Raw genomic sequence first — 23396 nt, forward strand, 5'->3', positions numbered from 1 at the left:
GCAGTGAACTGTGAACTCCAGTCTGGGCGATAGAGTGAGACACTTCAAAAAAGAAAAAACATAAACGAAAAGGACCACTAGAGGGTACATGTTTAAAGGATAGATTTTATGCTATGTGAATATATCTCAAGTAAAAATTAAAAATTTTAAAATTTGCAGGGGTAGGTAGCGCTTATAGAGGACCCTGCGCAACCTAGGGAGCTGGGTCGAAACTCAGCAGCACCAAGATAGACTAAGAGCAGGACTAGCCACTGCCCTTTCCGCAGGACCGCCGTCCTCGCCACGCCTCCCGGGGAGGGAGGGCCTGGCTTGGAGAGCAATGATTGGCCAAGTTCTAGGACGAGGCGGAGCGAAAGGGGGTGCGTCTAGTCCCTCCCGGCGCCGCGAAACCTTAGCTCGCGAGATTTTGTTGGTTCCGCATTTCGGGTCTGCGAGGTGGGGTAGGCGGGCAAGGCGGGCGCCGAGGTTTGCAAGGGCTCGCAGCGGCCAGAAATCCGGCTCCGAGCGGCGGCGGCCCGGCTTCCGCTGCCCGTGACCAAAGGACGGTCCTCTCCCTCTCGCCGGCTCCGAATCCTGATCCGGGCGGGGGCCAGAGGCCCCTCGCCTCCCATCTGAGGACCGAAGATGAGCTTCCTCTTGTGAGTGGGGCCGGGCCGCGGGCACTGGGGCTGCGGGCCGAGATCGTGGGGGAGGCCTCCCCGGACCTGAGGCGAGGGCTGGGCTTGGGGGCCGGGGCGGGGGCGGGGTAGCTGGCGTTTGTTTTGCCTCTGTTTGGGTCAGCGGGGGAGGCCGAGATGTTGGGAGAGGCCGACAGAGGTGAAGGTGAGGTAAAGGAAACGGAGCGTGAAGGTTGGGGAGTAGAAAGGCCCCGGGGCCGTAGCGCCTGCAAACTTTTCCGCCCGAGCGCCCCCGAGGGCGAGGAGACGATCTGGGGGCGGAGCCGCGAGCCCCCAGTTTCCCTCGTCTCGAGCTTCTAGAAACCGTCCATGCCGACTTAACTCGCCGCTCGGTTATAGGTCCAGTTTCAGTATTGTCGGTGTTGAATGCCGCTCCGGGAGAATGTGCGTTGCCGCAGTTTGAGAAGCCTGAAGTTAAGATGCGGGCCTTGGAGTCGGATCGTTCTGTCCAATTCTGATTCTGCCCACTTACTGGTTTTGATTTTAACCAACTTCTCTTGTCCTCGGTAGAATCGTGTGTTTTTAATCATTATGTAATATACCATACAACATTATTACATAGTACATTGCAGTATTATTATAAATAATTTGGAAAGTTAAAATTAAAACAAATTCATAGTCCCATTACAGAAACAGTATTGCTATTTCAGTGCACTACAGCAATTAACTTGATACACATACCTTAGAATCTCATTTTAGAGATAATGCCTGAGCCCAAACAAGGCTACAATGAAAAAGCTTGTAAATTCCCTCATGATTCTTATGCACATTAAGGTTTGAGAAGCATTGCTCTGGCAAAGTATTTTTTATTCTCGGGTGGCGCTCTCTACCTTGTATATTGCTTAAATGTGTGTTTCCTGATTGAGTAGTTATCCATTTTTAGTTATGGATGCAATCCACATGCTTGACATTTTTATTAAATACAATATAAAAACACTACATAGGTTTTTTTTTTATTTTATTTTATTTTTGAGACGGAGTCTCGCTCTGTCGCCCAGGCTGGAGTGCAGTGGCCGGATCTCAGCTCACTGCAAGCTCCGCCTCCTGGGTTCACGCCATTCTCCCGCCTCAGCCTCCCGAGTAGCTGGGACCACAGGCGCCCGCCACCTCGCCCGGCTAATTTTTTGTATTTTTTAGTAGAGACGGGGTTTCACCGCGTTAGCCAGCATGGTCTCGATCTCCTGACCTCGTGATCCGCCCATCTCGGCCTCCCAAAGTGCTGGGATTACAGGCTTGAGCCACCGCGCCCGGGCGGTTTTTTTTTTTTTTTTTAATAACCAGAGTTCACCCACTTTATTGTGAGAGACTGGGATTCCTTCCAGTATTTGCTTTTATAAAATAGGACTACTAAGAATATGTTTATCTGCGTCTCATTTTCCCTCCTTTGGGTTATTCTCGTAAAGGAATGGTCTCTAAAATACGATTACCTTGTCAAAAAGCCTGTATGATTTAGATTTAATTTCCATATTAATAGAAGTATTCCTCCCTCCACTTTTTTCTTACGAGTTGATATTTAGTTAGTGAATGCACAGTTGCTTTGTGGACCTTAATGTGAGACTTTTTTTTTTTGAGACCGAGTTTCGCTCTGTCACCCAGGCTGGAGTGCAATGGCACGGTCTCGGCTCACTGCAACTTCTGCCTCCCGGGTTCAAGCGACTCTCCTGCCTCAGCCTCCCTAGTAGCTGGGATTACAGGCGCCAGCCACCACACCCGGCTCATTTTTGTATTTTTAGTGGCGACTGGGTTTCATCATGTTGGCCAGGCTGATCTTGAACTCCTGACCTCAGATGATCCACTCCCGCACCCGGCCGAGACTTTCTTTTTTTAAAACTTGACCTTCTTGATGGGCGCTTGAGTTGTTGCCGCTTTTTGGCCATTATGAATAATGCTGCTGTGAACATATGTGACAGGTTTTTGCGTGGATGTATGTGTTCATATCTCTTGGGTATATACTTAGGAGTGGAATTACTGGCTTACATGGTAACTGTGTTTAACCTTTTGAGGAACTGCCAAACTTTCAAAGTGCTGCACCATTTTACATTCCCATAAGCACTCTATGAGGGGTCCAATTTCCCCACACCTCTCATAGCACTTGTTAATTTTCCTTTTTTAATAGTCATCCTAAGTGGATGTGGAGTGGTATCTCCTGATTTTGATTTGCATTTCCCTAATGACTAATAATGTTGAGCATTTTTTCGTGTACTTATTGGTCATTTGTATATATTCCTTGGAGTAAAGTCTATTTAGATCTTTTGCCTGTTTTTAAATTGGGTTGTCTTTTTGTTTTTGAGTTGTAAGAGTTCTTTATACATTCTAGATACAAGTCCTTATCACATCTGTGATTTGCAAATATTTTCTTCCCTGTTCAATATAATTTTTTATCACGTTAAAAACGTTTCAGATTTGATTTTCAGTGTTTTCATAATTCTTTTTTACTTCTTTTTTTAAATTTAAAATTTTTTTTTATTTGAGACAGGGTCTCACCTGTTGCCCAGGCTGGAGTGCAGTGGCACCATCTCAGCTCACTGCAACCTCCACCTCCCGGGTTCAAGCAATTCTCCTGCCTCAGCCTCCCAAGTAGCTGGGATTACAGGCACTTGCCACCACGCCCAGCTAATTTTTTTTCTTTTTCCTATTTTTAGTAGAGACGGGGTTTCACGGTGTTGGTCAGGGTGGTCTAGAGCTCCTGACGTCAAGTGATCCACCCACCTGGCCTCCCAGAGTGCTGGGATTACAGGCGTGATCCACCGCACCCGGCTCTTTTTTTTCTTCTTAATCAGTCTTATTTAAAGTCCAAATTACTCAGGTAAAGTAAAAGTCTGTAATTCTATTCCATTCCTCTTCCTAGAAGTAATCACCAGTTTTGATGAATTTAGTTGTTGATATTTTCTGTGCATTTACAAAATGGGCTCCTGCTGTACATTTGGTTGTGTATTATGTTTAACCATGTATTAGATCTTTCCTTGTGAATACGTGTACTCTGTCTGGTTTTCTTAACTTCTATACAATATTCCATGATATGGATGTACCATACTTTAATTCAGTCCTCTACTGATAAAATTGAGGATTGCTTGTAGGTTTCTCCCTATTAAAAACAATCTTGGAAAACAAATCCTTATCCATATCTGAAGGAGATATTTAGAAATAGAATGGATGGCTTGAGGAGCTTTTCAGTGTTAATAGATACTACCATATTGCCCTCCCAAAATGTTACACTTTATACTTTCACCAGTAGTATATTAAAGTACTAGTTTCTCTGTACCCTAGTCTAGTGGTCCTCAACCTTTTTGGCACCAGGGACCAGTTTTGTGGAAGACCATTTTTCCACAGATCTGGTTGGGCAGATGGTTTCTGGATGATTCAAATGCATTACATTGATTGTGCACTTTATTTCTATTATGACATTGGAATATATAATGAAATAATTTTACTACTTGTCATAACGTATAATCAGTGGGAGCTCTGAGCAACTAGACAGTCCCATATGGGAGTAATGGGAGACAGTGACAGATCATCAGGCATTAGATTCTCGTAAGGCACATGCAATTTAGATCCCTTGCCTGCACAGTTCACAATAGGGTTCACGTTCCTGTGAGAACCTAATGCCTCTGCTGATCTGACAGGAGGTGGAGCTCAGGCGGTAATGCCCACAATGGGGAGCGGCTGTAAATACAGATGAAGCTTTGCTGCTTGCTCACTGCTCACCTCCTTCTGTGGGGCCCAGTCTGTGACCTTGGGGTTGGGGGCCCCTACCCTAGTCCACATTTAATGTAATCATTTAAACTTTTGACATTCAGGTTAGGGAAAAAATAAATCTTACTTTAATTGAACAGTTTTTCACATGCTCATTGATTGTCATGCTTCTGAATTGCCTATTCATCTCCTTAGCCTATTTTTCAAAAGGATTCATTATATTCTTAATGAGTTACAGAAGCCCTCTATTATCCAGTTCATCCTTAGTAATATACGTTACAAGTACTTTTATTTGGTCACTTGTCTGTTTGCTCTGTTATGGAAGTTTTAATTGATACTATTTGAAATCTGTCCATTTTTTCTTTGAGGTTTCTGAGTTTTGTGTAGGAAGACTTTATGGATGGTGTGAGATAGGAATAAAAACATCTTTTCTTCAATAATGAGTTGTGCCTGTCTCATTTATTTTCCCTGTTATAAACTTAAAGATGTTAGTGTTTCTTTTACTGTGGTTTGCTTTCAAGGCATCCCAAATATTTTGATATAGAAAATTGGATTTTTGAACTAAACCCCCCTGCACCATTTTGTTTTTTATCTTCCCCACCCCCATGTGGCCTTACTATGTTGTCCTGGCTGGTCTCAAACTCCTGGGCTCAAGAAATCCTCCAGCCTTCGTCTCTCAAATGGCTGGGATTACAGGTGTGAGCCACTGCACTTAGCCCCAGCATTTTCTTTTTTTTTCTTTTTCTTTTTTTTTTTTTTGAGACGGAGTCTCACGCTGTCGCCAGGCTGGAGTGCAGTGGTGTGATCTAGGCTCACTGCAACCTCTGCCTCCTGGGTTCAAGCCATTCTCCTGCCTCAGCTTCCTGAGCAGCTGGGACTACAGGCATGCGCCACCATGCCCAGCTAATTTTTGTGTTTTTTTTTTTTTTAGTAGAGACAGGGTTTCACCGTGTTGGGCAGGATAGTCTCGATCTCTTGACCTCATGATCCACCTGCCTCGGCCTCCCAAAGTGCTGGGATTACAGGCGTGAGCCACCGCACCCAGTCATGGCCCCATCATTTTCTGTAGCACTTCGCGGGGCTGAGGTGGGTGGATCACTTGAGGTCAGGAGTTCGAGACCAGCCTGGCCAACATGGCAAAATCCCATCTCTACTAAAAAAAAAAAAAAATTAGCTGGGTGTGGTGGCGCATGCCTGTAATCCTAGCCACTCGGGAGGCTGAGGCAGGAAAATTACTTGAACCCAGGAGGTGGAGATTGCAGTGAGCCGAGATCTTGCCACTACATGCCAGCCTGGGTGACAGAGTCAGACTACATCTCAAAAAAAAAAAAAAGGAAAGGGAAATTGAGGCCAAAAGAAGGTTCAGTTTCTCAAGAAGACACAGTTAGTGTTAGATCAAGAACTAAAATCCAGGATCTTTCTCTGTACCAGACTTCTTCAGAGGGCATACTAAATTGCCTTATTTGTGGAATTGTGCTGCTAATCTTGCTTTTACGTGCGGGGAAAAAAAAAAGCATTCTTGTGTTGTGATCATCATTTTCCTATCTTGGCATTTTTCAGATTTTTTTTTTTTTTTTTTTTTTTTTTGAGACGGAGTCTTGCTCTGTCGCCTGGACTGGAGTGCAGTGATGCAATTTCAGCTTACTGCAACCTCTGCCCCCCAGGTTCAAACCATTCTCCTGCCTCAGCCTCCCGAGCTGGGACTACAGGTGTGCGCCACCATACTTGGCTAATTTTTGTATTTTTAGTAGAGGTGTGGTTTTACCATGTTGGTCAGGCTGGTCTCGAACTCCTGACCTCAGCTGATCCCAAAGTGCTGGGATTACAGGCATGAGCCACCGTGCACGGCCCAGAGAGTAATTTTTGTTTTGTTTTTACAGACTACTTTATATACCTAAAATTATGTTGTTCTACCTGTTCTACTTCCAGTCTTAAAAATTCATATACTTGCACTTTTAATCTTACAGCAGCAGCCGCTCTTCTAAAACATTCAAACCAAAGAAGAATATACCTGAAGGATCTCATCAGTATGAACTCTTAAAACATGCAGAAGCGACTCTAGGAAGTGGGAATCTGAGACAAGCTGTTATGTTGCCTGAGGGAGAGGATCTCAATGAATGGATTGCTGTAAACAGTAAGTTTTAAAATGCAACATTGCTGTTTTATAGAAAGGTTTTGCTAAAATCTCATTGTTAATGAATTTTCTTTTACAGATAGAACTGTTTTAATATAACAAATTATGTGTAAAGAAACATTAAGTACAAATACATCCAAAGCTATGTTGCTCTTTTCAGAGTACTTGGTGGTAGTTTGTGAGGTTGAGTAGAGGGACCTGAGGAGAAATGATGAGTGCTTTTGGGCAATTTCTGAGGAGAATAGTATGAAAAGCTGAGTAAGGTCAAATAAAAGATTGATAAATGGGCCGGGCGCGGTGGCTCAAGCCTGTAATCCCAGCACTTTGGGAGGCCGAGACGGGCGGATCACGAGGTCAGGAGATCGAGACCATCCTGGCTAACACAGTGAAACCCCGTCTCTACTAAAAATACAAAAACTTAGCCGGGCGAGGTGGCAGGCGCCTGTAGTCCCAGCTACTCGGGAGGCTGAGGCAGGAGAATGGTGTGAACCCGGGAGGCGGAGCTTGCAGTGAGCTGAGATCCGGCCACTGCACTCCAGCCTGGATGACAGAGCGAGACTCCGTCTCAAAAAAAAAAAAAAAAGATTGATAAATGAAAACATAATGCCTGTCATGGTCTGTAACTTTGTAGCTAATCCATCTATACAGTTTTACTTCCACTCCCAGCAGTACTCATCAGCCTGCATATCCAGAAAAGTCAATTGCAGTTCACATGGACAGTCAGTTGATTGTTGTGACTTAGAGTGTCAGAGGGAATTGGGAGATTGGGAGAAGATGGAGGGATCTGAGCTGAAAGTCACTTGAAGTTCAAGAGAACAAGAGCATGACATGGGACAATATGCTAAGGCTAGAGATTTGAATGTGAGAGTCTCTCATTTCTGAGATGAGATCATTTCTGGGTAATAAAGTTTAAATTAGAAATTTCAGATGTTCCAGGAATAAAAAGTTTTAAACTTTTTATTTATTTATTTATTTTTATTTTTATTTATTTATTTATTTATTTTTTTTTTTTGAGACGGAGTCTCGCTCTGTAGCCCAGGCTAGAGTGCAGTGGCCAGATCTCAGCTCACTGCAAGCTCCGCCTCCCGGGTTCACGCCATTCTCCTGCCTCAGCCTCCCGGGTAGCTGGGACTACAGGCGCCCGCCACCTCGCCCGGCTAGTTTTTTGTATTTCTTAGTAGAGACGGGGTTTCACCGTGTTAGCCAGGATGGTATTTATTTATTTATTTTTGAGACAGTCTCGCTCTATCACCCTGGCTGGAGTGCAATGGCTCGATCTTGGCTCACTGCAGCCTCTGCCTCCCAGGTTCAAGCAATTCTCCAGTCTCAGTCTTTTGAGTAGCTGGGATTACAGGCGCATGCTGCCTCACCCAGCTAATTTTTTATATTTTAGTAGAGACGAGGTTTCACCATGTTGGCCAGGCTGGTCTTGAACTCCTGAGTTCAGGCAATCTGCCTGCCTTGGCCTCCCAAAGTGCTAGGATTACAGGCGTGAGCCACCGTGCCCGGCCTAAAACTTTTTAATGGAAAATTTCAAACATACAAAAGTAGAGAGACTAAGTCCAGTGAATTCCAGGTATTCATTCCATTACCCAGCTCCAACAAATACCAGTTTGTGACCAATTCTTCTTCTTCTGTATGCCACCCTGATTATTTTAAGCAAATCCCAGACATGATATTTTATCTATAAATATTTCAATAAGGTATGTCTAAAAGACAAGAACTTGTAAAGATAATGACAGTGCCATCATCCTTTAACTTACCAAATATCTGGTCAATGTTCACATTTTTCATGACTGTCCTATAAATGTTTCTTTTTTGTTTGTTTGTTTTTGAGATGGAGTCTTGCTCTGTCGCCCACGTTGGCGTGCAGTGGCGAGATCTCAGCTCACTGCAGCCTCCACCTCCACCTCCCGGGTTCAAGCGATTCTCCTGCCTCTGCCTCCGCCTCCCGAGTAGCTGGGTGGGATTACAGGTGCCCGCCACCACGCCCGGCTAAGTTTTGTATTTTTAGCAGAGATGAAGTTTTGCCATGTTGGCCAGGCTGGTCTCGAACTCTTGATCTCAAGTGATCTGCCCGCCTCAGCCTCTCAAAGTGCTGGGATTACAGGCATGAGCCACTGCACCTGGCCAAATGTTTTCTTTTTTTTTTTTTTTTTTTTTTTTTTTGAGGCGGAGTCTCGCTCTGTCGCCCAGGCTGGAGTGCAGTGGCCAGATCTCAGCTCACTGCAAGCTCCGCCTCCCGGGTTTACGCCATTCTCCTGTCTCAGCCACCCGAGTAGCTGGGACTACAGGCGCCCGCCACATTGCCCCGCTAGTTTTTTGTATTTCTTAGTAGACACGGGGTTTCACAGTGTTAGCCAGGATGGTCTCGATCTCCTGACCTCGTGATCCACCCGTCTCGGCCTCCCAAAGTGCTGGGATTACAGGCCTGAGCCACTGCGCCCGGCCAATGTTTTCTTTTTAAAATTTTTTTTGCCCTGAAACTTTATGCTTCGTTTAAATCAGGATCCGAAGAGGCCTGTGTGTATGCTTCTTGAATCCCTCTTTTTTTTCCTTCAGAGATGGGGTCTTGCTTTGTTGCCCAGGCTGGAGTGCAGTGACATGATCGTAGCTCACTGCACCCTCAACTTCTGGGCTCAAGTGATCCACCTCACCCTTCTGAGTAGCTGGGACTACAGGCTCACACCACCATGCCCTGCTAAATTTTTTTTTTTTTTTTTTTTTGAGACAGAGTCTTGCTCTGTCACACAGGCTGGTGCGATCTCAGCTCACTGCAACGTCCACCTCCCGTGTTCAAGTGATTCTTCTGCCTCAACCTCCCAAGTAACTGGGATTACAGGTGCCCGCCACCATGCCTGGCTAATTTTTCTATTTTTAGTAGAGACGAGGTTTTGCCATGTTAGCCAGGCAGATCTCGAACTCCTGACTTCAGGTAATCCACCCACCTCAGCCTCGCAAAGTGCTGGGAAAAAAAACCCTTTTTAAAAAAATTTATTCAGGGCCGGGCGTGGTGGCTCACGCCTGTAGTCCCAGCACTTTGGGAGGCCAAGGCAGGCAGATCACGAGGTCAGGAGACCGAGACCATCCTGACCAACATGGTGATACCCCGTCTCTACTAAAAATACAAAAATTAGCTGGGTGTGGTGGTGTGCACCTGTAGTCCCAGCTACTTGGAGGCTGAGGCAGGAGAATCGCTTGAACCCGGGAGGTGGATGTTGGCAGTGAGCTGAGGTTGTGCCACTGCACTATAGCCTGGGCAACAGAGCAATACTCTATCTTAACAACAACAAAAAAAACTTTATTCAGATTATCATCTGTTATTCTGAAGGCATTTATTGACCTTCAGCCTTAGATTTTTCTTTGAGACTTAACTGCTGTAGATCAGCAGTTCTCAAATTTTTTGGTCTCAGATCCACTTCTCCTCTTAAAAAATTACTGATTCCCATAAATATGTACCATTCTGTGTTAATTAGAAAAGTGAAATACAAGCCGGGTACGGTGGCTCACGTCTGTAATCCCAGCACTTTGGGAGGCTGATATTGGCAGATCCCTTAAGGTCAGGAGTTCAAGACCAGCCTAGGCAACATGGCAAAACACCATCTCTACTAAAAATACAAAAATTAGCTGGGCATGATGGCGCACACCTGTAAAATCCCAGCTGCTCAGGAGGCTGAGGCAGGAGAATTGCTTGAACCCGGGAGACGGGGGTTGCAGTGAGTGGAGATCGTGCCACTGCACTCCAGCCTGGCTGACAGAGTGAGACCCAGTCTGGGGGGAAAAAAGGTAAAATACAAAAAATACAAACTATTGAGAACCCCAAAGAGCTTTTAATTATATTGAGTATATCTAGTGATACTCTGTTAGAAATTAAAACTGAGAAGATGTAAATACTTATTTTTTATTTTCTCTTGAGACAGTATTGCTCTGTCGCCCAGGCTGGAGTGCAGTTCATGAACTGGACTCACTGCAGCCACCTCCTGGGTTAAAGCAATTCTCCCACCTCAGTCTCCGGAGTAGCTGGGATTACAGGCATGTGTTACCGTGCCCGGCTAATTTTTGTATTTTCAGTAGAGACGGCGTTTTGGCATGTTGGCCAGGCTGGTCTTGAACTCCCGGGCTTAAGTGATCTGCCTGCCTTATCCTCCCAAAGTGCTGGGATTACAGGCGTGAGCCGCTGCACCTGGCCCAAATTCATTTTAAAATAACAATAATAAACCCATTATATTTTAACATAAATATGTTTTTATGAAAAATGACTATTATCCATAACAAATTTTAGTGAAAAATATGGCATTGTTTTATATTTTTGTAAATCTTATTTAATGTCTGGCTTAATAGACAGCTGGATTCTTATATCCGTTTCTTTTTTTTTTTTTTTTTTTTTTTGAGACGGAGTCTCGCTTTGTCGCCCAGGCTGGAGTGCAGTGGCCGGATCTCAGCTCACTGCAAGCTCCGCCTCCCGGGTTTACGCCATTCTCCTGCCTCAGCCTCCCGAGTAGCTGGGACTACAGGCGCCCACCACCTCGCCCGGCTAGTTTTTTGTATTTTTAGTAGAGACGGGGTTTCACCATATTAGCCAGGATGGTCTCGATCTCCTGACCTCGTGATCCACCCGTCTCGGCCTCCCAAAGTGCTGGGATTACAGGCTTGAGCCACCGCGCCCGGCCAATATCCGTTTCTATATGCAGTCTGTGATATCACATATCATGGAGCCTCTGGAAAACACCATTGTGCCCTCTTGAGAGAGTAAGAGTGAAAAGAACAATTAAAATGGTTTGACCTTACATATCCTTCCTCAGATAGGGGATTCCTGGACCACATTTTGAGAATAGCTCCTCTAGACCAAACCAACTACCACCTGGGCATATTTTTTGTTTTGTGTGAATATTGAATACCTGTGTTTCTTAGAAATATGACTAAGAGGAAGATTTATAAGTGAGGGAGTTTTGTATAAAATTCCTTTTACAAGATAGCATTAAAAAAAATCTATTTGTTTTTTAAGAAACTTGGAAAATCCCTAGTTGTTTTTAGGTACTTCTTTAGACAGGAGACTAAAACTTTTTATTTATTTATTTTTTTGAGACAGGTTGTTCGGGCTGGAGTGCAGTGGTACCCTCACAGCTCACTGCAACCTCGAACTCCTGGGCTCAAGGGATCCTTCCACTTCAGCCTCCTGAGTAGCTGGGACTACAGGCGTGTGCCACCATGCCTAACTAATTTTCAAAAATTTTCAGCAGAGACCAGGGTCTAGCTGTGTTGCCCAGACTGGTCTCAAATCCTGGCCTCTTAAAGTGCCGTGATTATAGGCGTGAGCCACTGCACCTAGCCTAAAACATTTTTTAAAACTTTCCAAGGCTTATGTGGTTCTCTTTGTATAGAGTATACTTCACTCGGTAAAGTTTGTTTACTCACCCCCTTCCTCTTCCATTTTATTCTGGATCTAGCTGAAGCTCCTTCAGGAAGTACCCCCTGACTACTTCCAACTCTTCATGACTTTGCCTTTTCTCTGTAACATTTATCGTTGGCCTTTGGATCCTGTCTTCTTATACCTTGTACTATTATTGCTATTTTTATTTTGATACAGTGTCTCTGTCACCCAAGCTGGAGTGCAGTAGCACCATCACAGCTCACAGCAACCTCAGCCTCCTGGGCTCAAACAATCCTCTCGCCTCAGCCTCCTACATAACTGGGACTGTAGGTGTGCACCACCACGCCTGGCTAATTTTTAAAAAATTTTTGTAGAGATGGAGTCTCACTCTGTTACCCAGGCTGGTCTTGAATTCCTGGGCTCAACCAGTCCTCCCACCTCAGCCTCCCAAGTGTTGGGATTACAGGCATGAGCCACCATGCCTGGCCATATCTTATATTATTCATCTCTTTTAATTTTGTCCTTTCTGTTAACTAGAGACTCCAGGGCAAGGGACTTTATCTGAAGTATTTTGTCCTCAGTATGCTGTAGACCTCAAAAACAAGTGTTTATGATTAATTAGATCTTTTAAATGCCTCAGGATACAGCTGCTGCACCTTCTCCCTCACGGTATATTCCACAACATGTTTTGTCTCTTTCCAAACACAAATTGTATTATCTGGTCCAAATTGGTAAACTGGATTTTTCATTTCCTTGGATGTAATTATATTGTATATTCAAATGATGTAATAGTCATCATTAAGTTAGAGTTATCTCCAGTATCTTATTTTCCTGCTGTTATATGCAGGTGGATCATGAGGTGAGGAGTTTTGAGACCAGCCTGGCCAACATGGTGAAACCCTGTCTCTACTAAAAATACGAAAACAAAATTAGCCGGGCGTGGTGGCATGAGCCTGTAATCCCAGCTACTCGGGAGGCTGAGGCAGAATTGCTTGAACCTGGGAGGCGGAGGTTGCAGTGAGCCAAGATTGCGCCACTGCACTCCAGCCTGGGCATCGAGAACAAGACTGTCTCAGAAAAAAAAAAAAAAAAAAAAAAATGTAGTGTACTAAAACTTAGAGTATCGTTGGATTATTGAATGTCTCAAGGGTTCAGCTAAGAACCTAAATATATTGTCTGTTTTTCCTTCAACTGAGAGGTCTCATGTTTTGTGTTTACACAGACATTTTAACACAATTCTATTATCTCTGCAGCTGTGGATTTCTTTAACCAGATCAACATGTTATATGGAACTATTACAGAATTCTGCACTGAAGCAAGCTGTCCAGTCATGTCTGCAGGTCCGAGGTACATATACTGCCTATCATATAGGTGTTTGGATTAGTTTTACTTTATCACCAGTTGGTATAAATTAAACAATTAAGATTTGTTATTCATTTGTTTGTTTGAAGGTGATTCAGTTTTATTGGTTCTTGACTACTTACCCATAAGCTTTTAGTTATTGTGTAATTTTTAAATTTTATTTATTTTGAGACAGAGTCTCGCTCTGTTACAAGGCTGGATTGCAGTGGTGTGATCTTGGCTTACTACAACCTCTGCCTTCCAAGTTCAAGCGATTCTCATGCCTCAGCCTCCCAAGTGGCTGGGATTACAGGCGTGCGCCACCACTCCCATCTAATTTGTGCATTTTTAGTAGAGATAGGGTTTCACCATGTTCCCCAGGGCTGGTCTCAAACTCCTGGCCTCAAGTGATCTGCCCACCTCGGCCTCACAAACTGCTGGGATTAAAGGTGTGAGCCACTGCACCTGGCCAGCTATTAGTTATTATTAAATACTTTGGTATGTGGGTACTCCCTGTTTTCATTTTTATGTTTCATCATAGTTTCATCATAGTAAGTCTGAATGTTTTGTTATAGAAGTAAACAGAAATTTGAGTTATGTTTGTCTTGAATTGCAAACATTTTATTTTTTCAATTTTATTAATAACATGTTTCCTGTTTCTAGTTTTTAAATGAATTTCTTGAAAGAGTTTTTAGTTGATCTTTTAATATTTGATTATTTTTTCTGGTGCTTATTTAGTATTTAAAGCAGCACAATTTTGAAGTAATTATCTGGCTTGAAGATGCTAGATTTAAAAATGTTTTGACTTTAATAAATTTCAAGAAATACTGAAAAGATGGAACTCTATCAGTCATAATATTAAGTCCATCATATGATGGGATTTATATTTGCTGTGTTTTCTTCCAGTTTTTTTTTTTCTTATAATAAATGACTGATTTTATGGATGATAGATGTTATCAAGATGTTTGCCTTTTGAAAAAGATTGTCCTTTCTGACTTTGCTACAAGTGTAAAGGAAAAAAGATCCCTAATGAGTTTGTAGTCCTATTTTTATTACAATATTTTAGGAAGAATGTTTTTATTTTATATTGTGTTAAGTTATATTCCTCAAGCTTTAAAAGAAATTAAAATAAACAGGAAAATTAAACTTACCTCTGGCTCAAATGCTTTACACAGTGATGTTTTGTATAACTCTTGTTAATCCTTCTAGCTCAGCAATGGTAAGGGGGGAAGTATGCATGCCTAATGTGTATCTCTAACACCTGGCCCACAAAACAGAGTTTTATAATATTGGCTCCATTGATGATAATAAATTGATGAACAAGAATCTCAGAAGAATGTAATGGATCCATCGGCTCCATACCCAGCCCTCAGCAACCTTCTGCCTTACAGGAATGCAGTTCCTTCCTGTTTCCCAGGGCTGTGTTGTTAATAAAACATCTATCCTGGCATTGCCTCCTGCCACATTATCTCCCTTTTTTCTTCCAGTTATAACTGTCACTTTCAGGATAATTCTATAGAGGACTTGTAGTAATCTTCAGTAGAACTTAAGGTGATTTATTAAAGTTAGATATAACTTCTATTGACAAAACGTGAATGAACCTGTTTTAATTACAACTTGCACATTTGTTAATATTTTTGAAAAATCAGTAAAACATTTTTCTCTCCAGATATGAATATCATTGGGCAGATGGTACTAATATTAAAAAGCCAATCAAATGTTCTGCACCAAAATACATTGACTATTTGATGACTTGGGTTCAGGATCAGCTTGATGATGAAACTCTTTTTCCTTCTAAGATTGGTGAGTTAACATTGTGGAAATATTCTTTCTTTTTTTTAAATTTCATTTTATTAATATAGAGATGAGGGGTTTTTGCTGTGTTGTCCAGGTTGGTCTCAAACTCCTGGCCTCAAGTGATCCTCCTGACTTGGCCTCCCACAGTGCTGGGATTACAGGCTTGAGCCTCCGTATCCAGCCTGTTTCTCTTTTTGAATGATAAATCTGTTCTTTTTAACATTGTTATACTCGTAGAGACTGCCAAATTCTCCTCCAAAAAGTTTGTACCAACATATACTCCCCCCAGCCATGTTTGTGTTTGCCTGTATTTCTTTACCAACACTGGTTATTACTCATTTTTTAATCTTTTCTAATTTGGTTAAATTTCTGTTTTAATGTACATTTTAAAAGTGTTGATGAAATTGAGCATTTTAGATTTTTGTTTGTTTCATTGATCATTGTGTATTTTCTGTTTATATCTTTCATCTATTTCTGTGTAAAGGATATCAGCGCTTTGTCATACATGTTGTATATGTTTTTCCCCAGGTTACCTTTTGTCTCATTTTGTTCATGGAGCATTTTTGCTATACACAACCTTATTATTTTGTCCTATTATATCTTTTATGACTTGGTTTTAATATAACAGTTAGAAAGCTTTTCCGGCCGGGCGCGGTGGCTCAAGCCTGTAATCCCAGCACTTTGGGAGGCCGAGACGGGCGGATCACGAGGTCAGGAGATCGAGACCATCCTGGCTAACACGGTGAAACCCCGTCTCTACTAAAAAATACAAAAAAACTAGCTGGGCGAGGTGGTGGGCGCCTGTAGTCCCGGCTACTCGGGAGGCTGAGGCAGGAGAATGGCGTAAACCTGGGAGGCGGAGCTTGCAGTGAGCTGAGATCCAGCCACTGCACTCCAGCCTGGGCGATGGAGCGAGACTCCGTCTCAAAAAAAAAAATAAATAAAAGAAAGCTTTTCCCTGCTTCAAGATTATAAAAGTATTTCTTCATGTTTTCTTTTTTTTTAATTTTTTTTTTTTTTTTTTGAGACGGAGTCTCGCTGTGTCGCCCAGGCTGGAGTGCAGTGGCCGGATCTCAGCTCACTGCAAGCTCTGCCTCCCGGGTTTTTACGCCATTCTCCTGCCTCAGCCTCCCGAGTAGCCGGGACTACAGGCGCCCGCCACCTCGCCCGGCTAGTTTTTTGTATTTTTTAGTAGAGACGGGGTTTCACCGTGTTAGCCAGGATGGTCTCGAACTCCTGACCTCGTGATCCGCCCGTCTCGGCCTCCCAAAGTGCTGGGATTACAGGCTTGAGCCACCGCGCCCGGCCTTTTTTTAATTTTTTGATACAGAGTCTCTGTTGCCCAGACTGGAGTGCAGCGATGCAGTCTTGGCTCACTGCAGTCTCCACCTCCCAGGTTCAAGCAATTCTCATGCCTCAGTCCCTGGGTAGCTGGGACTATAGGCACATGCCACCATGCCTGGCTAATTTTTGTATTTTTAGTAGAGATGGGGTTTCACCATGTTGGCCAGGCTGGTCTTGAACTCCTGACCTCAAGTGACCTACCTGCCTTGGCCTCCCAAAGTATTGGGATTATAGGCGTGAGCCACCATGCCTGGCCAGGCAGGTTTTTTTCCCTGAATGCTACATTAATTTGTTTCCAAATGGAAATACTAGTCAGTTTGTCCCATTACCATTTATTAAACACATTTGCCTTTTCTCCCGATTATCTGAATGCGCACAACAAATTGCCATATATTTTTGCGTGTTTTAGTCTCTTTATCTGCTTCTATAGAAATTCCACACATTAGTGGCTGTGGCCCTGCATCTGTTAGCATCTTGTAAGGCTGGTCTCCCTTCCTTGCTCTTTTTCAGAATATTCACAGCTATTCTGGGATATTTGTTTTTCCAAAGAACTTAGAAACATTTTGTCAAGGTAAAAAAAAATTAGGTTTTAATTATGACTATATTTAATTTTTATAGATAGGGATTCTTTTTTTCTTTACTGAATCTTCCTAGCCAAGAACAAGATATTGTTCATTCATGTCTTTAGCTTTATTTTCTCTTGTAAAATTCTGTAGTTTATGTCAGTTGTTCAAGTTTTAATTTTATTCTAGGGATTTTATGTCTTTTATTGATAACATAGTTTCCAGCTGGTTATTTAGTATATAGGAAAGCTGTTGGTTTTTACTTTTTAATTAAAAAAAAATTTTTTTTGAGACAGGGTGTCACTGTGTTCCCCAGGCTGAAGTACAGGGGTGTGATCACAGCTCACTGCAGCTTTGACTTCCTGGGCTCCAGTGATCCTCCCACCTTAGCTTCCCAAGTAGCTGGGACTGTAGGCATGCACCACTACACCTGGCTAATTTTGTTTGTGTTTTGTAGAGATGAGGTCTCGTTATGTTTCCCAGACTGGTCTCAGACTCCTGGGCTTAAGCAGCCCTCCTTCCTCAGCCTTCCAAAAGTGTTGGAATTACAGGTGTCAGCCACCAGCACTGGCCCAGCTGTTGATTTTTATTTAAATTTTATAATTAACCATCAGACTCTCTTTCTGTTAGTTTTTGGTTGGTTCTCTTGAATTTTTAAAGTATACACTGTGTCATGTTAAGATAGTGTTCATTTTGCCTCTTCCTTCCTGATAATATATTCTTGTTTTACGCTTATCTGATTGCACTGAGTGGTATTTCAAGCGCAAAGCTGAGTGGTGGTGATGATGGCAGACATCCGTTTCTTGCTTTCTTACTATTATGCAAGTACCTCTAGTATTTCTGCAGTAAGCAGAAATCTTGGCTTTTGGTTAGAGGTGTGTGGATTTTTAAAAAATTATATTAATGAAAAATATCTACCATTTACATTACAAAAGTTTTTTTAAACGAGGAATGGCTATAGCGTTTATCAGATACTTTTCCAGTATCTGTTGCCTGTGACCCCAAGGTTTTCTCTATTTTTTAATAAAAATGTTCTGCTGGAAGAGTCTTTCTTATTTGTTAATATTTGAGTTTGGCATCAGTGTTCATGGATGAAATCAATCCTTGTCATTTTTAACTTAAGATTATTTTATAAGCAACATATTTTTGAATTCCTTTTTGCAGTCTTTCTTATAGAGGCTTTTCAGGATGAAAATTTTTTTCCAGGTTATTGCATTTGATTTGTTTGTTATTGGTCAGTTTTTCCATTCTGCTATTAAACCTTTTATTTCCTTTCTCACATATCTTTATTTTATATTGACTGTGCTTGAATATATCTGTTAAATTTAGCTTGGAAAGTGTTTAGATTTAAACAAATTACTTATTTCTTTACTCATTAAAGATTAAAGTCTCTGCTTATGGAAGGTAAGTAATTCTTTTTATTTATCCTCTTTTTCTCTTTTTTTTTTTTTTTTTTTTGGAGACAGGGTCTCACTCTGTCACCCAGGCTGGAGGGCAATGGCACAGTCTTGGCTCACTGCAACCTCCGCTTCCTGGGTTCAAGCGATTCTCGTGCCTTAGCCTCCGAGTAGCTGGGACTACAGGCGCCCACCACCACACCTGGCTAGTTTTTGTAGTTTTTGGTAGAGACAGGGTTTCACCATGTTGGCCAGGCTGGTCTTGAACTCCCGACCTCAAGTGATTAACCCACCTTGGCCTCCCAAAGTGCTGGAATTACAGGCATGAGCCACCACGCCTAGCTTTTTTCTCATTTTCCTATTCTTAAATAATTCATTCTGATCTACCACCTCTCACCCCCACTGCCCTGCCATTAGGCTATTATCTGCATCTTACTTTTGCCAGTTATTTAGTCTCAGACAGAACTGTTTATAATTAATTTTTTACTAATATATGTATCCTTTTATTAGATGCCCGTTTATACATTCTGATAAAAAAGATGTTTGATTTTGAAATCTGGTTTTTTTTTTTTTTCTTGAGACAGAGTCTCCCTCTGTTGCCCAGGCTAGACTGCAGTGGTGCAATTACAGCTCACTGCAGCCTCGACCTCCCAGGCTCAAGTGGTCCTCCTATATCAGCCACTTGAGTAGCTGAGACCACAGGCATGTGTACAATCACTCCCAGCTAATTTTTTAAATTTTGTAGACACGAGGCCTCACTATGTTGCCCAGGCTGGTCTCAAACTTCTAGGCCCAAGCAACCTTTCTGCTTCAGTCTTCCAAAGAGCTTGAGATTACAGGCATGAGCCACTGCACCTGGCCAGAAATCTGCTTCTTCTTTTCTTTTTTTTTTTTTTTTGAGACGGAGTCTTGCCCTGTCGCCCAGGCTGGAGTGCAGTGGCTGGATCTTAGCTCACTGCAAGCTCCGCTTCCCGGGTTTACGCCATTCTGCCTCAGCCTCCCGAGTAGCTGGGACTACAGGTGCCCGCCACTGCGCCCGGCTAGTTTTTTTGTATTTTTTAGTAGAGACGGGGTTTCACCATGTTAGCCAGGATGGTCTCAATCTCCTGACCTCGTGATCCGCCCGTCTCGGCCTCCCAAAATGCCAGGATTACAGGCTTGAGCCACCGTGCCCGGCCTGCTGCTTCTTTTCTTTAACTTTCTTTTTTTTTTTTTGAAGCAGAGTCTTGCTCTGTTGCCCAGGCTGGAGGGCAGTTGCGCGATCTCAGTTCACTGCAAGCTCTGCCTTCTGGGTTCACACCATTCTCCTGCCTCAGCCTCCCGAGTAGTTGAGACTACAGGCGACCACCACCACGCCCAGCTAATTTTTTGTATTTTTAGTAGAGACAGGGTTTCACCATGTTAGCCAGGATGGTCTCTATCTCCTGATCTCATGATCCGCCCACCTCAGCCTCCCAAAGTGCTGGGATTACAGGTGTGAGCCACCGTGCCCGGCCAGAAATCTGCTTTTTCAATACATGAATACAAGATCCTGCCCAGGAAAACATGCCTATAAGCTCCAGGATAATGTCTGAAAAGTCAAGTTAATGAGGACTGGGGTGGTGGTGGGGAATGACCACAAACAGCAAAATATACCGAGTTTCAGGTTATTGAGAACTGGGTGGGAAAAAATGCAAGGAAAGAGTGTTTTAAGCCTTCGTTTTCTGAAAGGTTGAAAAAAGAACATGTTTCAAGAGTAGTCTTGTGGAACAGACCTTTAAGGCCAACTAATTTAGGTTATTTTTTTATTTTTATTTTTTGAGATGGAGTCTCACTCTGTCGCCCAGGCTGGAGTGCAGTGGTGGTGATCTTGGCTCGCTGCAACCTCCGCCTCCTGGGTTCAAGTGATTCTTCTGTCTCAGCTATCTGAGTAGCTGGGATTACAGGCCTTAGCCACCACGCCCGGCTAATTTTTGTATTTTTAGTAGGGACAGGGTTTCACCATGTTGGTCAGGCTGGTCTCGCACTCCTGACCTACCTGTCCCTGTTTTCTGATGGACTTTGATGTTGTCAGCCAGAATTCTCAGGAATGTAACCAGTTGGATCCCCATCTCCACTGCTTGGAAAGATACCAAACCCACCCCAGCTGTTTTCTAAAAAGGTGCTTATTTTCTTTTTTTCTGAGACAGAATCTTGCTGTGTTGCCCAGGCTGGAGTGCAGTGGCATGATCTCGGCTCACTGCAACCTCTGCCTTCCGGGTTCAAGCAGTTCTCTGTCTCAGCCTACTGAGTAGCTGGGATTACAGTTGCCCGCCACCACTAACGGCTAATTTTTGTATTTTTAGTGGAGATGGGGTTTCACCATGTTGGCCAGGCTGGTCTCTTTGGCCAGGCTGGTCTCGACCTCCTGACTTCGTGATCCACCCACCTTGGCCTCCCAAAGTGCTAGGACTACAGGCGTGAGCCACTGTGCCCGGCTGCCTTTTTATTTTGCTTAGGAGAGTTTCCAGTCTTCATTGAGAGAGTGTGTATGTATGTAATTTCTTCTTCTTTTTTTCCTAAGGGACGAGGTTTTACCGTGTTGCTCAGGCTTATCTTGAACTCATGAACTCAGGCAGTCTGCCCACTTCAGCTTCTCAACATGCTAGGATTACAAGCATGAGCCACCATGCCAAGCCAGTGTAATTGCTTTAGAGTTACAAATTACAAAGTAAAAATATTTATAATAAAAATACTTAACTCTTATTGCATTTAATTTCAGAAAGAAACTCTCTAATATTATTAAAGAACTAAATCTCAGTACTTTGGGAGGCCAAGACAGGCGGATCACTTGAGGCCAGGAATTCGAGATCAGGCTGGCCAACATGGCAAAAACCCATCTCTACTAAAAATACAAAAATCAGCCAGGTGTAGTAGTGCACACCTGTAGTCCCAGCTACTTGGGAGGCTGAGGTGGGAGGATTGCTTGAGCCTGGGAGGTGGAGGTTGCAATGAACCATGATTGTGCTACTGAACTCCAGCCTGGATGACAGAGTGAGACTCAGTCTCAAAAACACAAAAACAAAACAAAACCAACTAAAACTGCAGGATTTTTGAACTTTGATTCAGCAGCATCTTACATAATTTGATACCTGTGCCTAAGGCAGTCAGAAAAAAGTGGGTACTTTGTGAGGATTTGGGTTTGGGTTTTCACTTCCTTGGCTTTAAAAAATATATACAGGCCGGGCGCGGTGGCTCAAGCCTGTAATCCCAGCGCTTTGGGAGGCCGAGACAGGCGGATCATGAGGTCAGGAAATTGAGACCATCCTGGCTAACACGGTGATACCCCGTCTCTACTGAAAAAAAATACAAAAAAACTAGCCGGGCGTGGTGGCGGGCGCCTGTAGTCCCAGGTACTCAGGAGGCTGAGGCAGGAGAATGGTGTAAACCCGGGAGGCGGAGCCTGCAGTGAGCTGAGATCCGGCTGCTGCACTCCAGCCTGGGCGACAGAGCGAGACTCCGTCTCAAAAAAAATAAATAAATAAAAATAAAAATAAAAAATATATACGGAGGTAGGTTCATGTGTATTTATGAATGTGTGTGTTTATGTGTTGCAGGTGCTCATGGCAGTGTGTAAACTTTCTGCCGTTAGGCTGGGCATGCCTGTAATCCTAGCACTTTAAGAGTCTGAGGCAGGCAGATTGCTTGAGCTCAGGAGTTCAAGACCAGCCTGGGCAACGTGGCGAAACCCCATCTCTACAAAAAATACAAAAAATTAGCTGGGTGTGGTGGCGTGTACCTGTAGTTCAGGTTGCTTGGGGGGCCAAGGTGGGAGGATCACTTGAGCCCAGGAGGTCGAGGCTGCAGTGAGCTGAGATTGCACCACTGCACTCCAGCCTGAGTGACAAAGTGAGACCCTGTCACAAACAACTTTCTACTGTTAAATTAGATAACAGACTAATTGTTTCATACGTGTATTTAATTGCAGGTGTCCCATTTCCCAAAAACTTTATGTCTGTGGCAAAGACTATTCTAAAGCGTCTGTTCAGGGTTTATGCCCATATTTATCACCAGCACTTTGATTCTGTGATGCAGCTGCAAGAGGAGGCCCACCTCAACACCTCCTTTAAGCACTTTATTTTCTTTGTTCAGGTAAGTTGATCCATGTCAATTTCTGTGTCTTGTGACTTGGACTTATTTGGATTGGGAACTTCAACAAAGAGCAGTGTGTCCTATTTGTAGATGTAGAGCCAATTATAGGCAAGCTTCTCTTTTCTGTTTTGTTCTCTTTTCCACATTGTTTATTTTATTGATGTATGCAGCAGTATAAAAAGGTATCACCCCCATTTGGGCCTTCTGCCTCTGGCCTCCCTAGGTCTGTGGTTAGGATTATCCATTCAGGGTTGTGGCCTGTTGCTTTATGGACCCTTAGTCAGAATTGGAACCTTTTTTTTTTTTTTTTTTTTTGAGACAGAGTTTCACTCTGTGGCCCAGGCTAGAATGCAGTGGCATGATCTCGGCTCACTGCAACCTCCGCCTCCTGGGTTCAAGTGATTCTCCTGCCTCAGCCTCCCGAATAGCTGTGATTACAGGTGTCCACCACTACCCCCAACTAATTTTTGTATTTTTAGTAGAGACGGGATTTCCCATGTTGGCCAGGCTGGTCTCGAACTTCTGACCTCAGGTGATCCACCCTCCTCAGCCTCCCAAAGTGCTGGAATTACAGGCCTGAGCCACAGCACCTGGCCAGAATTTGAACTTTAAAAAATCAAAATAATTCACATTATTTGAAAAAGATATCAAAGAATTGATATGCCTTTAGCCTAACTTTAGAGATACATACACTTTTGCATATTGAGTTACATACACATGTCTGTCTAGATATTTTATGAAAAAACCTGGTAGCTTTATAGTAGATATTGTGTATTATAGTTCTGTGTACTGTACCATGCTCTTCCTGATCTTCCTTCTCAGATTGTTGCATAAAAGGTCTACTGCCCCTTTATCAGAAATTCAGTTTGTAGTTTTCAGGTAGTTTTTGTTTTTTGTTTTTTGTTTTTTTTTTTGAGACAGAGTCTCGCTCTGTTGCCCAGACTGGAGTACGGTAGCACTATCTCGGCT

The 23396-nt window shown here is 43.2% G+C and overlaps 1 protein-coding gene across 2 annotated transcripts in view; it reads left to right on the plus strand.

Moving 5' to 3' along the window:
• Positions 1-411: 411 nt before the first annotated feature.
• The window catches only part of MOB1A (MOB kinase activator 1A), a 29143-nt gene continuing 6158 nt past the window's right edge, over positions 412-23396 (plus strand). Inside the window, exons 1-5 of one of the 2 annotated variants that reach the window (XM_005575566.4) lie at positions 412-638; positions 6338-6504; positions 13129-13222; positions 14886-15019; positions 22264-22427. In XM_005575566.4, the coding sequence (XP_005575623.1) occupies positions 625-638; positions 6338-6504; positions 13129-13222; positions 14886-15019; positions 22264-22427 (573 nt within the window). In that variant the 5' untranslated portion in view covers positions 412-624. The remainder of the gene's footprint in view (positions 639-6337; positions 6505-13128; positions 13223-14885; positions 15020-22263; positions 22428-23396) is intronic. The other variant, XM_005575567.4, reaches the window with a different exon arrangement.

The sequence above is a fragment of the Macaca fascicularis genome, chromosome 13 (assembly GCF_037993035.2).
Source record: "Macaca fascicularis isolate 582-1 chromosome 13, T2T-MFA8v1.1".
Taxonomy (NCBI): domain Eukaryota; kingdom Metazoa; phylum Chordata; class Mammalia; order Primates; family Cercopithecidae; genus Macaca; species Macaca fascicularis.